Source organism: Suncus etruscus, chromosome 16 (assembly GCF_024139225.1).
Source record: "Suncus etruscus isolate mSunEtr1 chromosome 16, mSunEtr1.pri.cur, whole genome shotgun sequence".
Classification (NCBI taxonomy): Eukaryota; Metazoa; Chordata; class Mammalia; order Eulipotyphla; family Soricidae; genus Suncus; species Suncus etruscus.
The window spans coordinates 75,037,256-75,054,375 of NC_064863.1; the positions used below are offsets into that span (position 1 = coordinate 75,037,256).

At 36.0% G+C, this 17,120-nt stretch overlaps 1 protein-coding gene across 2 annotated transcripts in view; it reads left to right on the forward strand.

The window, feature by feature from the left end:
- ARHGAP24 (Rho GTPase activating protein 24) overlaps positions 1-17,120 on the forward strand; it is a 361,899-nt gene that overhangs the window by 86,261 nt on the left and 258,518 nt on the right. For both annotated transcript variants that reach the window (XM_049789754.1, XM_049789755.1), the window contains exon 2: positions 7,858-7,945. In XM_049789754.1, the coding sequence (XP_049645711.1) occupies positions 7,858-7,945 (88 nt within the window). The remainder of the gene's footprint in view (positions 1-7,857; positions 7,946-17,120) is intronic.

The following is a 17,120-nucleotide window of genomic DNA, read 5'->3' on the forward strand; positions in this document are numbered from 1 at the left end:
GCATCGCTTCCTCAATTCCATCCAACTTTGAGCAAACCTTGTGATTTCATCTAACCTTATGGACAAATAGCATGCCTATATAAAAACACACACACTAAAGTTTCTTTATTCAATTAGCTGTTTCTAGGCATTTAGATTATTTCTGCATCTTGGCTATTGTAAAGGATGATGTGATGAACATAGGTATAAATATAATATTTCTTTTGTAGAATCTTTCTATATGTTGGTGATAAATGCCAAAGAATAGGATTTTAGAATCCTATGGAAGATTTATTCTTAATTTTTAGAAGTCTCCAAACCATTTTCCAAAGTAACTGAATCATGCAGTGCTCTTTCTCATCACATCCCAACTAGCACTTCTGTTTCAAGACATTTTTAATATAGTTCATTTTCACTGGCCGGAAGTCATTCTCATTGTCATTTTGATTTTCATTTTTCTTCTAATCAGTGATGATGATTCAACTACTTTGGAAAATGATCCTAGTATCTGAAAACCAGGTTTATAAGCTTTGAAGTGAATTATATCAAAAAACACTTCACATATTTTCTCACACAACTGAAGCTTCCTAAGCTCTGAACATATGTCATCTTATAATCAAGTGCTGTTTAACACAAATAAATACAGAAGGACAATAATTCTCAAACAATAGACTTGTATTTTAATAGTAATATGAGACATTTGTATAGAAATTTATTTACTCTATCATTATGTATTAGACTCACGTAATTATGTTTGTTATTGTTAATTATTGACTCATATGCTACTTATTTTTTGCTTTGTATTAACTGAAAAAAGAATTGAAATATATTCTAGGACATTTACTGACTTTAATTATTAAGATATTTTCTCCATAAAGTAAATTATAACAACAAGGTCGGTGGGGTATTCTTAACTACTTTATGTAAATACTATGGTTTACAAAGTTATTCATAATATAGTTGTTATCTTTTTCTTTTTTTTTTTTTTTGGTTTTTGGGCCACACCCAGCGGTGCTCAGGGGTTACTCCTGGCTGTCTGCTCAGAAGTAGCTCCTGGCAGGCATGGGGGACCATATGGGACACCGGGATTCGAACCAACCACCTTTGGTCCTGGATTGGCTGCTTGCAAGACAAACGCCGCTGTGCTATCTCTCCGGGCCCAGTTGTTATCTTTTTCACAGGCACCATGTAGTTCATGATTGTGTTTCAGTTACATAGTGTACAACAACCTTCACAAGTGCACATTTCCTACCACCAATGTCCTGTTTCCCTGTTACCTTCTTCCTCCTCCCTCATCTCTGCCTACTTCTGTAGCAATGTTCACCAGACTACAAGAAACTAATCTTTGATAAAGTGGCAAGAAATCCAAACTGGAGCAAGGAAAGCCTCTTCAACAAGTGGTGTTGGCACAACTGATTAGCCATTTGAAAAAAAAAAAACTCAGACCCCCATTAAACACATGCACAAAGATCAAATCCAAATGGATGAAAGACCTTGATATCAGGCCTGAAGCCATAAGGTATATAGAACACATAGGTAAAACACTCCATGACATTGTGACTAAAGGCATCTTTCAGTTTGAAACAGCACTCTCCAAACAAGTGGAAGCAGAGATAAATAGATGGGAATATATTAAGCTGAGAAGCTTTTGCACCTCAAAGGAAATAGTGCCTAAGATACAAAGCCACCCACAGAATGGGGGAAACTATTTACCCAATCCCCATCAGACAAGGGGCTATTATTGAAAATATAACAGGTTATGACAGAACTTAATAAGAAAAAATGATATAGCCCCATCAAAAAATGGGAGAAGAAATGAACAGATACTTCCCCAAAGAAGAAATACAAATGACCAAAAGACACATCAAAAAATGGTCCACATCACTATCAGGGAGATGCAAATCAAAACAACAATGAGATACCATCTCACACTACAGAGACTAGCACACATCACAAAGAATAAGAACAATTAGTGCTGTCGGACATGTGGAGAGAAAAGAACTCTTATTCACTGCTAGTGGGAATGCCATCTAGTCCAAACTTTATGGAAAACAATATGGAGATTCCTAACTAACTGAAAGTTGAGCTTCCATACGATCCAGCTATACCACTCCTAAGGATGTACCCTAGGAACACAAAAATACAATTCAAAAATCCCTTCCTCACACCTATGTTCATTGCAGCACTATTTACAATAGCCAGACTCTGAAAACAACCAAGGTGCCCTTCAACAGATGAATGGCTAAAGAAACTGTGGTATGGGGTCGGAGAGATAGTAGGGAGATAGGGCATTTGCCTTGCATGCAGAAGGACGGTGGTTCAAATCCAGGCATCCCATATGTTCCCCCGAGCCTGCCAGGAGCGATTTCTGAGCATAGAGCCAGGAGTAACCCCTGAGCACTGCCGGGTGTGACCCAAAAACAAAAAACAAAAAAAAAGTAAAAGAAAAGGAAAAAAAAAACTGTGGTACATATATACAATGGAATATTATGCAGCTATCAGGAGAGATAAAGCCATGAAATTTTCCTATATGTGAATGTACATGGAATCTATTATGCTGAGTGAAATAAGTCAGAGGGAGAGAGATAGACACAGAATAGTCTCACTCATTTATGAGTTTTAAGAAAAATAAAAGACATATTTGTAATAATTATCAGATACAATGGAAATGAGGGCTGAAAGGTTCAGTTCATGACATGAAGCTCACCACAAAGAGTGGTACTGAAGTTAGATAAATAACTACATAGACAACTATTATACAATGTGAATGAATGAGGGAAATAGAAAGCCTGTCTCAAATACAAGCAACTTCTTGTTGTGTGGAGAAGAGGCAGATTTGAGGCATTGGTGATGTGAATGTTGCACTGGTGAATGTGGCTGTTCTTGATATTACTGAAACCAAACTACAATCATGTTTGTAATTAAGGTGTTTAAATAAAGATATAAAAACTTACTCTGTAGTTAAACTCTCTTTACTCTTAGGTCTACTGGAACCTGGGAAGCTTAGGAGATGTAACCTAGGAATTTTATGAGATTCAAACTAATGTAGTAAAAGCAATGAGGTCCAGATTGCTACTGACCATGGAGAGAATTTACATTAAAAATATCTAAAGTAGGGGTTGCAAAGATATTACAGCAGATAAGGTACTTGCCTTGCTTATAATTCACCTGAATTTTCTGCCTGGTACTACCTATGTTTCCTTGAATTCCACCAGAGTATGATACTTAAGCATAGATCCAAGAGTTAACACTAAGAACAGCTACATGTGTGGCACAAAAAAAAATTCCTAAAATAAACACAAAAGAGTAATAAATAACTGACCTATCAATTTCTCTCCTACATCTTCTGACTTCCTGCTGTATAGACTCTCAAACTCAACCTCAATTAAACTCAAGAGAGTCTGGTTTCTGTATTCAGAGGTTTTATAATAAAGAATGTAGTGCTGGTATAGAGAAAATCACAGGTGAAAATGGAGAGTATTCAGTACAACTACCAGGAGAAAATAAAAGGAGATTCTGTCATTTGTTCCAAGTGCATGGATTTGGAATTTTCCTATTTTCCCATTTCTAACAAGAGTATTTACCTTTCTTTATGAATATGCAGGAGAAAAAAATGATAACAATTTTTATTTATCCCCTTTACTGTATTTAAGCAGTGACTTGTTTATATAGCTTTTATATGTATGTCTATTAATCTACTACTTACATGAACTCATGGAATTTCTACTGCTAATAAGTTTGTGTAGGCCTTACCTTGCCAGATGATGTTAATAATTGAATGGTAATAAGCTTAAGAGGTTGTTTTCTTAAATCTCTTGCATAGCTCAAACACCTACTCTGGTTCTCAGTTGTTATGGTTACCAAGGGCAGTGATGTCTAGTGTTAGAATTCTACAATCCTACAACTGCAGATAATCTTTCGTTTTAATCATTTCCACACACACACCTTCTACTAGTTCTAATGTGCTCTGTATGCTGATGTGTCTAATTGTCTCTGGATTACCAATGCTATTTCCTTAGCTTTGTAGAAGACCCTTAAGTCATGGAATCTTATATTCAATATCTTTTTAAAAAGTGTCGTATTTCAATTAGTGTGGCAGCTACTCAAACCAGCTCTTCCTATACTGATATTGTCTGTTTTTTTTTTTCAGCATAAATTGGTACCTATTTGTTTATGTTATATGTAGCGCCATTTTTTCCTCTGGAAACTAAAATATTTATCTCACATACATCAGATCACCTAAATTAGGGGTCTCAAATTCGCAACCCGCAGGCCGCAAATGGCACTCAGTAAAACATTTTGTGGCCCTGCCCTAGAGGAATCATTTTGTTTTGTTTTGTTTTAGTTGTTTGGGTCACACACACACCCCCCAGTGTTCAAGGCTTACTACTGACTTTGCACTCAAGGATCACCCTGACTTTGCCTCCTGCAGCCCCCAGGTAAATGGAGTTTGAGACCCCTGAAATCATTCTTAAAATGACATGGTAGTGTGTAATGCATTTTCTGTGAGTAAGGAAGGTTTGGCACTTAAGTGTAGTTTTAATGGATCTGGTAGCTAATTTACAGCAATTTTAAAATAATCAAGTCCACACAAACAATTACTGATTATTGATGTTTTTCATAGGTATTTATCCTAAAAAGATAACAATAATTTAACTTTATGGATTTTCATTAAATGTTCATAACACAAAATTATCAATCATTTGTAAAATTATATACATTTAAGGAAACTTTAAAATGATGTATTACTTTGAAAACAGTATGTGACTAAAATTTTGAAGGTAATAATTTTTACTTTTTAAATGATAGAATTAGTTATTTTCTTTAAAGAACTATTTGAATTCCTGAGTTGATCAGAAGAAGCACAATCTTTATCACTCACAGTATTTATGCCTCTCTACAGTGTCTACTTGTATTTATACATTTAATGTAACAGGTAATTTTTACATAAATACAACCTGCATGATGTAAATAGTGAATTTTGATAGTGAATATCAAAATTATGTACAATGGTATTTAATTAACAGTTTAGGCCCAGTCCTAAAGAATATTGAAACCAGTATTACTTCTCATTTTAGCTTTAACTCAGACAAAAATTATGCTTATAAAATATAGAGCAAAAATTCTTATTCTTGTGGCTGGAGTTATGGTGCAGTCTTAGGGCATTTGCCTTGCACACAGCTGACCCAGTGGACCACAGTTAGATCCCCCAGAGTCCCATATGGCCCCCCAAGGCAGGAACGATTTCTGAGTGCATATCCAGGAGTAACCCTGAGCGTCACTGGGTGTGGCCCAAATTTAAAAAAAAATATATCTGGGCCGGAGCAGTGATGCAAGAAGTAAGGCATCTGCCTTGCTAGTGCTAGCCTAGGATGGACCACAGTTCCATACCCCGGCGTCCCATATGATCCCCAAGCCAGGAGCGATTTCTGAGCACATAGCCAGGAGTAACCCTGAGCATCACCGGGTATGGTCTCTTCCATTTTGACTATGGAGATATATAAGAATCAATTTTTTAAAATAAATTGCCAGGAATCACTCCTGACAGTTCTCAGAGTGACCATATCTAGGGCTAGTGATTGAACGTTGGTCAGCTGCATGCCTTCTGTATTATCTCCTGGTCCCCAAATAATCTCATAAATAACTGGCTATATAAGTATAAATTAGCCAGGATCTAGAGACAGGAATTATTTCTAGGCAGGAACATGATGCTATTTATTGTAGGTCAGTTGACAGGATCACAAGAATATATATAAGTGGAGAAGTTAATTAAAGCTGTACTTGGAGCCAGAGCATCTAGAATTTTGTCTAGTATGCACGGTTTGAAGGTTTTTAAATAGGGGAGTTGCAAAATTAAATGTCTATTTCTAGGAATCACTATGACTATTAATAAAATATGGGGACTGGAGCATTAGTATATCTGTTAGGACACTTTTCTTGCAGTAACTAATCTAGTTTTAATTCCCTGTTGCCCCATATGATTCCCCAAGCAAGCCAAGATTGATCCTTGAGCACAGATGCAGTACCTCTGCGTGTGGCCCAGTGACAAAAGAAAAAGAAGGAAGGAAGAAGGGAAGGAAAGAAGGAAGGAAGGAGGGAAGGAAGGAAGGAAGGAAGGAAGGAAGGAAGGATGGAAGGAAGGAAGGAAGGAAGGAAGGAAGGAAGGAAGGAAGGAAGGAAGGAGGGAAGGAGGGAAGGAGGGAAGGAGGGAAGGAGGGAGGGAGGGAAGAAGGGAAAGGGGGGGAAGGAAGGAAAGAAGGAGGGAGGGGGGAGGGAAGAAGGAGGGAAGGAAGGAAAGAAAGAGGGAGGGAGGGGGAGGGAGGGAGGAAGGAAGGAGGGTGGGAGGAAGGGAAGGAGGAAGGGAGGGAAGAGGAAAAGAATTAAATGTTAGAATATCTTAGATCATTTAATAGGTAAATATTTAATGCTTTCCTGGCAAAATACAATATTTGCTTCTTGAACTAGGATTGATAGTAAAAGTGCTACAGTATAGTACAGTAATGACTCCTTCATTTTTGTCTTTTGCAACTGATTAGAAAATGAATCTATATATTGAATTAAAGAGTACATAAATAGAACCAGGATTAATTTACTTTAATTTGAATAACTACAGTTCAATATGTTTTGGACATATCCAAATGGAAATGCCAAATGAGCTCTGAATATATAAAGGTCTGAAACTCAAAAAGTACTTTTAGTGTGGTTTAGTGTAGTTTATTAATACTTTACACATGAATGAGACATCTTGAGGAGAGTATCGATAGTCTTAAGAAAAATTATTTTAAAAAACTAGAGGCAGCAAAGCACACTAAACTCAGACTAACAAAACTAAGATAATATGCAGAAAATCAAGAAATCTAGGAAAAAATTAAGATGATTGTTTAAAAAAAGCTGAAGTCAAATTAATTCTTAACATGATATATTTTACAATATTCCTCAGCATGAATCTGCTAAGGAGATAGAAATGTGATAAAAAATAGAAGTACTAGGGCTGAAATGGTGGCGCAAGCAATAAGGCATTTGCTAATCAGGCAACTGATCCACAATGGACCTGGGTTTGATCCCCAGTTTCCCATATAGTCCCCAAGCCAGGAGAGATTTCTGAATACATAGACAGGAGTAATCCCTGAGCATCACCGGGTATGTATATTTATATGTATATATATATATATTTGTATATACATACCTATATATACTTTTTATGACTGAAACCCAACTATGAACATGTTTGTAACCATAGTGCTAAATAAAGATATTAATAAAAAATAAAATAAAATAAAAAACAGAAAAATATTAAAATAGGGGCCAGAGAGATAGCATGGAGGTAGGGCATTTGCCTTGCATGCAGAAGGATGGTGGTTTGAATCCCGGCATCCAATATGGTCCCCCCCCTTCAAGCCAGGAGCGATTTCTGAGCGCATAGCCAGGAGTAATCCCTTAGCATCAATGGTTATGGCCCCCAAACAAACAAACAAACAAACAAAAAAGAGATATTGTGGGCCCGGAGAGATAGCACAGTGGTGTTTGCCTTGCAAGCAGCCGATCCAGGACCAAAGGTGGTTTGGTTTGAATCCCGGTGTCCCATATGGTCCCCCGTGCCTGCCAGGAGCTATTTCTGAGCAGACAGCCAGGAGTAACCCTGAGCACCGCCGGGTGTGACCCAAAAACCAAAAAAAAAAAAAAGAGAGAGAGAGATATTATAATGGCAATACTAAGTGCATATCTCTGTCTGGGTTCTCCGTTACAAAATAGGGAAAAGAATAACACTCATGAAGTTACTCTGACAATTAAACAATAAAATGTTTAAATTGTCACTGGCAATGAATTTTAATATGTACCACCTGGTAATTTTGATGCTTTGTATATTTGTTTTCTCAGGGTACAATTGTTCTGCCTGGAAATAAAGTCGTTGAACATCCTTGCAATGAAGAAAGTCCAGGGAAATTCCTTTTTGAAGTAGTTCCAGGTAAGATACTTTTCTTGTTTGATTAAATTATTGCCATTCCTTGTTGGTCAAAGTGAAGATAGGCCAGGCAGCCTTGATCATGGCTAAGAGCAATAATTGAAGTGACACTTGTCAAATTATATTAGTATTTACTGTGGTAATGATGACGGATTTGTGCATAGATACAAATGAATGTATGCATATGTATATCCATAAGCACATAATGATTGCTGTCCATTTATTTGTGAGACTTAAAACTTGACCAGAATTTATGATATAATTTTATAAATATCCACTGGAGATAGCATTGATTTTCCAATGCTCTTGTCATATAAAATTCAATCAGTTGGCAGATAGCATGCTTGTCTTATTCACGCTACTATTTCCTCACTAAACTGCATCTAGTAAGATCACAAAAGAATAAAGTGAAATCAGAGCCATGCTATAATGACTGACCAGGTATTGGAGTTTTGTGCCTCACCCAACCACTTCCACATGTTTGGTTTGAAGTCTTGAGGACATGTCTAAGTGATCAGCTCCTATAATTAAATTTCTTCAACATCTGCTTATTGTTCCTAGTCATCTATATCCTTCTCTCAGAGAGGACTTCATCACCACTTAAATATTAGACTTATCCCCACATTTCTTCAAGCCTATTTTCAAGTCAAATTTGTTCAAGCTCTACTTTGATCAGTTTCTTGGCCCTTTCTTAAATCTTGATTCGAAAAGGAGAATTAGGAATGTATTTCTATCACACGGCCTCTAGTTGATGCAGATTTTATGGAATATTGACAATATTATAATCAGAATCTAGACTACGTGTGAATGTATTTTTGTGTAAACAATAAGCAATGTGTATCTATAATGCTGTGACAAAGGCACTCAAAAAAACTTCCTCAGAGTTATAAATGCTGGGCGTCTATAATGTGAAAGCATATTTTCCTCAATGAAAACAGCTGTAGCACTGAGTTCATCTGGTTAACGAAGGAATCCATGACTAAATGTTAATTAATGCAGCTGAAGTGCAGAAAGGTTAGTCAGATGCATTGTGTTATTTGTTTCCCCCTGGGGAGAACATATTGTAAGAAACCTGAATCTTGTTTGCCCTATTAAACTCTTTTATTCTTCCTGCTTAGTGAAATACCCTGAACGGAACCAAATTCCAGATGTTTCAAAGTCTTTGAAGTATCAGTAGAGGTCATTTCTTTCCCCAGTTATTCTCAAACATCAATGCTTATTTGTGTTTTAAATGGACTTGGTAACATTCTGATGCATTTCACTATTCTCCGTGTTACTAAGGTTACTTTCTCATTTAGTTTTCTGAGCACAGAGATTTTTATCTCTTGGTAAATATTATTTAACATAAAGTAGATGTATATTGTCTAGATTATTCTAGAGAAAGATATGTCTTTCAACCCAGAAAGTTACAAACTTCTCTTCTAGTCAGCCATTCCTAGTTAGCATATTTGACATATACTTTAGATAAGCAAAGCTTAAGACACTTAATATTCTGTGATAGACTTTTCCAAAAATTCTAAAGGAGCAAGGTACAAAAAGAGTGTAGGGCACTTGCCTTGCATACAGCCAACCTAGGTTTGATCATTGGTACCTCATCAGTTTCCCCAAGCCCACTAAGATTGATCCCTGAGCACAGAGCCAGAAGTATGCCCTGAACACCAAAAAAATCAAATAAAAATTGGTGCTGGTATTAATAGTAACGGAGGTATATGCACTTCGTAGTGATTCAGAGTCAAATAGCAAAGCCTATTTACATAAGAAAAGGCATTAAGTAAAGCTTCCAAATTAGGCTTTATAACTTTGAACTGTTACATGGAATGATAAGATAATTTTTCCAAAACTTCTTAAAAGAGGGAGCTGGAAAATCAATAGCAACAGTGAGAATCCAGTGTCTGTGCCATTGATCTAGGTAATAGAGACTCGTGTGAATTTCTGGACATCTCAGAGATGAAATTTCTAGGCATTCTTTATGTGCACTTGTTTTATATAATAATATGCAAAAATCTATATAACACTATTTTCATCATTTTTTCAAAATTAGCATAATTTCAAGATAAAGCTAGAGTTGACTTAATTTTGCAAATGGGATTCACAAGATAATATTTTCTAGTTATCTCAATAGTGAGATAGTTTGGCATGTGGAATCTGGAATATTGCAAGAGTGTTTCCATTTATCATGAGTGTGAGTGACAGGAAGCTTTGCACAAAGTGCTTAGTCTTTGTACAGGTCTTTGGAAATTCCTCTCTAGGTCTTACAGATAGCAGAATCTCACAGCACTCTACATTATTTTCCCTATAGAACCCTCTTGATGCTCACATTTGAAAACTCATCTTACAAATAATGTTTATAGATTAAAGACTGCTCTGTCTTTATGAACATACCTCAAGCACAATTGCTCAAATTAATTTATGATACACCATTTAATTCTACCTTCCAAAATTTTCAGTACAAGTAATGAAGGAATTTTGTAAAGTATTCTAGAATTATATACATAAAACACAATGGTGTATATACATATAGATTATCAATATATGTCTTTTTAGTTGTAATAATATATGGTCTATAGCAGATTTTTTTACTTTATTTAAATTTTAGTTTTGCTTTAGCCTAGAATGTTTATGCAGATCATGTTCAAATAACAAGAAAATATTTCAATAGGATAGAGCTCTTGTTCCTTATATATTGTTTAGATTTATTTTAAAATTATATTCCTATGCAACATTTAGGTGTTTGAAAAGCTCATCTGAAAAAAATTGATTATGATTAAAGGTAAATTTTTATCATTTACTGTCCTGAAAATGGATTTTTGCCTTGATAATGCCATGATTTATAGAAATTCTTGCCTCAAAAATGCCATGATTTATGGAAATTCAGTCCAATTTTTCCCAGTTTCTCTACTTGTTATTCAAAAATGAAATGTTGGCCAAATTGGCAGATGTTAACATTTAGCTGTCAAACACACCAAATTTTATATTTTAGTAGCCAATGTTAACCTTTTGGGAAATGTGGCTTGGATAGGAATGTTGGCAGACCTTTAGTGTATATTATGTGGAGAAATAAAATGTATTTGGTACCTTAGCTTCTCAAAATGTATTTAGGAAAAATATTTTTGTGTTATTTAAAAAATAAAAAGTAATTATGGAATAATAACACATTAAATGTCTTAAGAGAGTAGTATCTCAGAGAGAAAAAAGAAATAATGATTCAGAGTCATGTAGCAAAATGCAAAAAGAGAGAACAAATACGTACTCTATAAAGAAAAGTACCATATATTTCTTCCCCATTGCTATGTTTCTCATATCTAGTACAGTATAAGGTGCTTAATGCATATTTATTAAAGTGCATATTCACCAGGTTTATAGAGAAAACTCAATCTTATGATTGAATTTTATTGTTGGCAATAGGTACTCTCAATAAGATTATGTCAAAATTTTATTGTTTTATTTTGTAGGGTCTTTTTTTCATTCCTTGCTTGATAAAATACTTTTAAATGGCACAAAAGTTGAATGAAATATGGGGGTAATCCTAACATTCTATTACCTGCTTTATTCCTTTGGCTCTAATAAAAGAAAAAAGAGGAAAAAAGGAGGCAAAGGTCTTCCTAATTAAAAACATTAGAGAGTTGTTCCTCTCCAAATACTAACTGCCAGGGTGCATTTGTAGATTCTTTGACACCTATAGAATTAGAACTGTAATTCTCCTTGTAGAATTCTCTATCTGGATCGTAATTCTTCTAGGTAAGAAATAGACAAGAGGCTCAAAGGCAAGCTGCTTTCTGGGTGTTTATGCATTTACTGGAGAGACATGTATGCTGCCTGTCAGATAAGGGTGGCATCAGACTCTTTTCCAGCTGTTGCCTCCCTCAGCCCTGAATTTTGGCCTATTCCTTATGGAAAATGAGCTTCTAACTCAGTTGATTTGGTGGTTCACCAAACTTTACATAAGTCTTTATCTCAGACAGTTCTAGCCCACCTTAAGAGTTACAAGAAACTTTTATAACTTTCTGATTTGTTTTGGTGGTTAGGAGAAATCCATGTCTTTATTCTCAGTTAATAATGTTGATCTTAAATTTTTTTCCCCTCCAACGGAGCTGGAGCAGTGGCAGAAGTGGTAGGGCATTTGCCTTTGCACATGTCTAATCTAGGACAGACCATGGTTCGATCCCCTGGTGTACCATGTGGTTCCCCAAGCCAGGAGTGATTTGTGAGTGCATAGCCAGGAGTAACTCCTGAGCGTCAGTCACTAAGTGTGGCCCAAAATAAAAAAAAACAATTCCCCCAACTGCTACTTTCTTATTCCTAATCTTCCTGGCATAATATTGAAGAACAAGGGCTGAACATTTGGTATCCTTCTCTGGAATAAGTTCTTTGGCCAAGTGGCAAAGCACAAGTTCCTGTTTGGGAAATTTCAAACATGACTATTTAACACTTGATTCTTCTTATTTGGATCTTAAAAGCAATTCAGGGATGGGGCTGGAGAGATAGCACAGTAGTAGGGCGTTTGCCTTGCATGCAGCCGATTTAGGACGGGTGGTGGTTAAAATCCTGGCATCTCATATGGTCCCCCAAGCCTGTCAGGAGCGATATCTGAACACAGAAGCAGGAGTAACCCCTGAGCATGACCGGGCGTGACCCATACAAACAAAAAAGAAGAAGAAGAAGAAGAAGAAGAAGAAGAAGAAGAAGAAGAAGAAGAAGAAGAAGAAGAAGAAGAAGAAGAAGAAGGAGGAGGAGGAGGAGGAGGAGGAGGAGGAGGAGGAGGAGGAGGAGGAGGGAGGAGGAGGAGGAGGAGGAGGAGGAAGAAGAAGAAGAAGAAGAAGAAGAAGAAGAAGTAGAAGAAGAAGAAGAAGAAAAGGAGAAGAAGAGGAGGAGGAGGGAGAAGAAGGAAGAAGAAGAAAGAAAGAAAAAGAAGAGGAGGAAGAGGAGGAGAGGAAGTGGAGGAGGAAGAGGAACTACGCAGGGATAATGTGGAGACCATTTTATCTTTATTACTTACATCAAATTGAATTTCTAAGATGCACACTCTGATGGAACATTGTATTAGATTAGGCATGCTTGCTTGCAAGGAGACAGGAAGAGCTGGGTAGGAAGAAAAGAAAGAGCTGACCTATTCCATCTAATTGTAGAGCTCACATGACCCTACAGGAACCCAGAGGCAGGGATGGTCCTCAGGGATGTTCTAAACTGAGGAAAAAGAATTTTGTCTCTCACAGTCTAAACGTGGATTGCAAGGGCAGGATACAAACTTGATGTGAAGAGCTAGCTTTCTTATTCCATGGATGAATGAAACAATTTTAATAACATATAGTTTGTATTTACAATAGTTTTTAGTAACTGTTTATTGACAGGGAAGACTTGGTTAATCCTTTCAATATAAAAGGCAGCTTAAGTGATAGTACAGCAGGTGTGGTGCTTAAATTGCACACGTGGCTGATCATGATTTTTGACCCTCGAAACCACAAATGGTCCTCTGAGCACCACCAGGAGTAATCCTTGAATGCAAAGCCAGGATTAATTCCTATGCACAGCCAGGTGTGCTGCACCCCCCAAAAATAAAGGATATACTTTAAAAATTTTTGTGTATGGGTAGTTCTTTGAATATGATAATCTGATCATTTCTATGCAATAAATAAGGATTCTTCGACTCCTACTTACTTAAGAAGAAAATTTAAAAATAATTTTCAAAGTTGTGTCTGAGCTATCAGAAGCTAAAACACTAGCTTGTAAAATTTAAATAAAGCATTACAGAATCTATTATATTAACAATAGTCCTTTGTAGGCCTCATCAATTTTTTTTTACCTATGTAAAATAACTCTCACTAGAAATCTATATATGGATCTCTTATGATCTCCATTTTCATCACGGGCACATTCCCACATTTCCAAACAGGTACAGCAAAAAATTTGGCCAAAGTCAATTCGCTCATGAAAATGAATGTATGTGCCTATGAATATAATTAAATGCCATTAAATTGCTTTTACAAAGGTAAAGTTTCAGGAAATAAGAATTAAGCTAGATATATTATGTCTTCAAATAAGCGTTATCAGAGTTTATGAAGCATGGTTTTAAAATAATTATGGAAACGATTTTTATCTATAGTTAATATGGAGGAGTTGATGGTGCTCACGGGTTTCTCTTGACTTTGAGCTCAGGGATCATTCCTAGCAGTATTCTGGGCATTATATGGGATGCCAGGATCAAACCTTGGCTGACCATGTGCAAGGCAGACACCCTACCCACTATGTTGTAGTTCTGGTCCCTAGTTAATTATATTTAATGAGACTGATATTCTTGTATATTTTGTCTGTCCATGTATTTAATAATGAGGATCTGGTATTTGAAGTGAGTGCAGGCATTTATGTATTTAACACATTGACAACCAGCACTGCAATTTTTGTTATTAAGACATATCCAATGGTATGTACAATAATTCATTAAAATCTGCTGTAGAAATAAATGGATACTTGAAAACAATGTTTTCTTGTAGTTCTTTTGAATGTTTATTCTAAGACCATGAGTAGTAGTCTGCTGAAGTATTGGGGAGAAAACTTTGATTTGTAGTAGCCTTACAGCCTCATAAATTAAGGGGGGAGGGAAGGATGATACCAGAACCAGTCATATGAATATGTAGTGGAAATAAAAAATGATCAGACTTGAACACCAAACCCAAAGTCAATGACAACAGAATAGATATCCAATCTACAACAAGCTGTAAAGTGGAGACCAGTTACACTAGTATTCTGGGGGGTAAAGGAGGGAGATATGGGATACATGCTAGGAACAGGGGTGGAGGGAGGACAACACTGGTGGTGGGAATGCCCCTCATTCATTATCCCTATGTACGATAAATAATTCTGTGGAAGATTTGTAATGCACTTTGGACACAATAAAATCATTTTAAAAAAGAAGAATATGTAAAAGGAGAATTGGTTTTTCCATCCATATACTTTTCCTCGATAAAATGAGTTACTATGATTAAGGCCTTTTCATTATACAACTCATTCTGCTGAAATTGCTCTCAACTACAATACAAACTTCCTCCAACAACTAACCAAATTATTACTCATTATCTAGCAACTCCCCCAAATGCAGCAAATTTTACTCAGATTCTGGCAGTCAGTTCACTCACCTACATTGTTTTGATCTAAATAGAGACCCATTACTGAATTAGAGAGCACTTAGCAATATTTCAGTCTCTTCAAACCATCGCTGCCCTGTGCCTCAGATCAATAATATCAAGAAATGGAAAATTATCTTACCTCCTAAGAAAGAAAAGAATTGAACTTTTATGAAGAAAATGATAAAGACCTGGAGACATTTAATTCTTGTAAATAGAGAAAAATATAGTGGTTTTCATCTGCCTTTAAATAAAATTAAATGTTTTAGAAAGGAAAAAGATATCATTTATCTTACTTTAAGTCATGGCTGGTCTAATTATTTGCAAAACCCTGCAACATTTTCATGTCGTTCCCATACATTTTAATAACCCACTTAAGTCCACTTATGTTATCATTATTTTCCAGGAGAATATTTAGGTAGTAAGCAAAAAAATAAAATAAAATGGGTAACTTGTTTGGAAATATAATATAGGAGTTAGGATGCTTCTTTTAAATGCAGCTTGGTATTTTTTTAATCACACCAGTAACACTCAGGGGTTACTCCTGGCTATGCGCTCACAAATCGCTACTGGTTTGGAGTACCATATGGAACACGGGAATTGAACCACAGTCTGTCCTAGGCTAGTGCCTTACTGCTGTGCCACCACTCTGACCCTGCCTATTCTTTTTTGATCCTGCATAGTACATGGCTCCCTGAACATTGCTAGGAATAACCACTGACCATTAGCTCTGAGCACAGTCATGTATGGCCCCAAAATACAAAAAAACAAACAAATAAACAAACATACAAAAAAACCATCACCAATAAAAACAAAAATAAAAAGCAAAGAAAAAAAGGAAATTGATAACTTGAAAAATACTGCATATAACTGCCTAAATTGTAAAATCGTTTGGAGTTTCAAAGGTTTCCCTAAAGCTTATATACTCCAGACTTAAAACTGTGGCTCTTATGGGAAACCAATGGAAATAACAAAAACACTGATTTTTATTTAGCTATGAGAAACTGAAATGTGTCCCCTTATTCATTAAGATACATGTACAAGTTCTTATCTAATAGAGATAGGAACACATAAATTTTATATTGCAGTTGGGCCTTACATCCTGATCACTTATAGTGACTTGGCTTAGGCTTCAGAAGATCGAACATTGACCATTCACCCCTGAATCTTGGATACCATCTACAGAAACAGCTACAGTTTTCTACACAATCACCAAGAATCGGATTTCTACCAGGGAAGACCCTACTATTGCTCTGGCATGGACTTACTCCAAGGAGGGCTCTTATGACACCTTGACAACTTAGTAACAGCAACAACTTGCTTTCAGGACACAGTTCTCTGCATTGCCACATAATGGTGAGCTAAAACCAGAAGACACTCCATGTCACCCTGACTTTGACATAGGTTCTGTACTGAAACTGAAACCATGATCTCTAACTACAGAAGCCTGACAACAACAATCGTGACTGTGACAAGCTTTTACTGGGACCATAGAGAATGACTTTGGGGTTGGACAACCTAGTATGTCTGGAGCCTAAAGTTGGTCTTATGCCAGAATACTTCATGGGTAAGGTCTCCCTGTTTCTAGGCCAATGATTTTTCCTTTCTATTTCTTCTATATTTTTCTGGGCCTATGCAAACAATTGCCATAATCACTCACACAACACACACACACACACACACACACAAACACACACACACTCACACACCTTTTTTATTGTATTTTTTATCTCTTCACTTTAAAAAAAGAGCTTACCAAACCTACTGCTATTGTATTAATGACTTTATTGAAGACACAATAATTTTCACAAATTACTTGCTACTGAACTTTTTCTTCTTTTTTCTTCTCTTCCATTTTATTTTTTTAGTTTTTCTATTTTCTTTCTAATTTTTTAATAACTTTGCTTTCTGTCATCTTGAAACAAATGTATTATAATAAAATATGTCAACTATGTGATGCATTTTCTTTAAATAAAAAACTAAAATAAAAGATGCATGTACAAACGTGGCCAAATGTGGCACAAACACATAACATTATTTTCCATTTTTTCCTCTTTTCT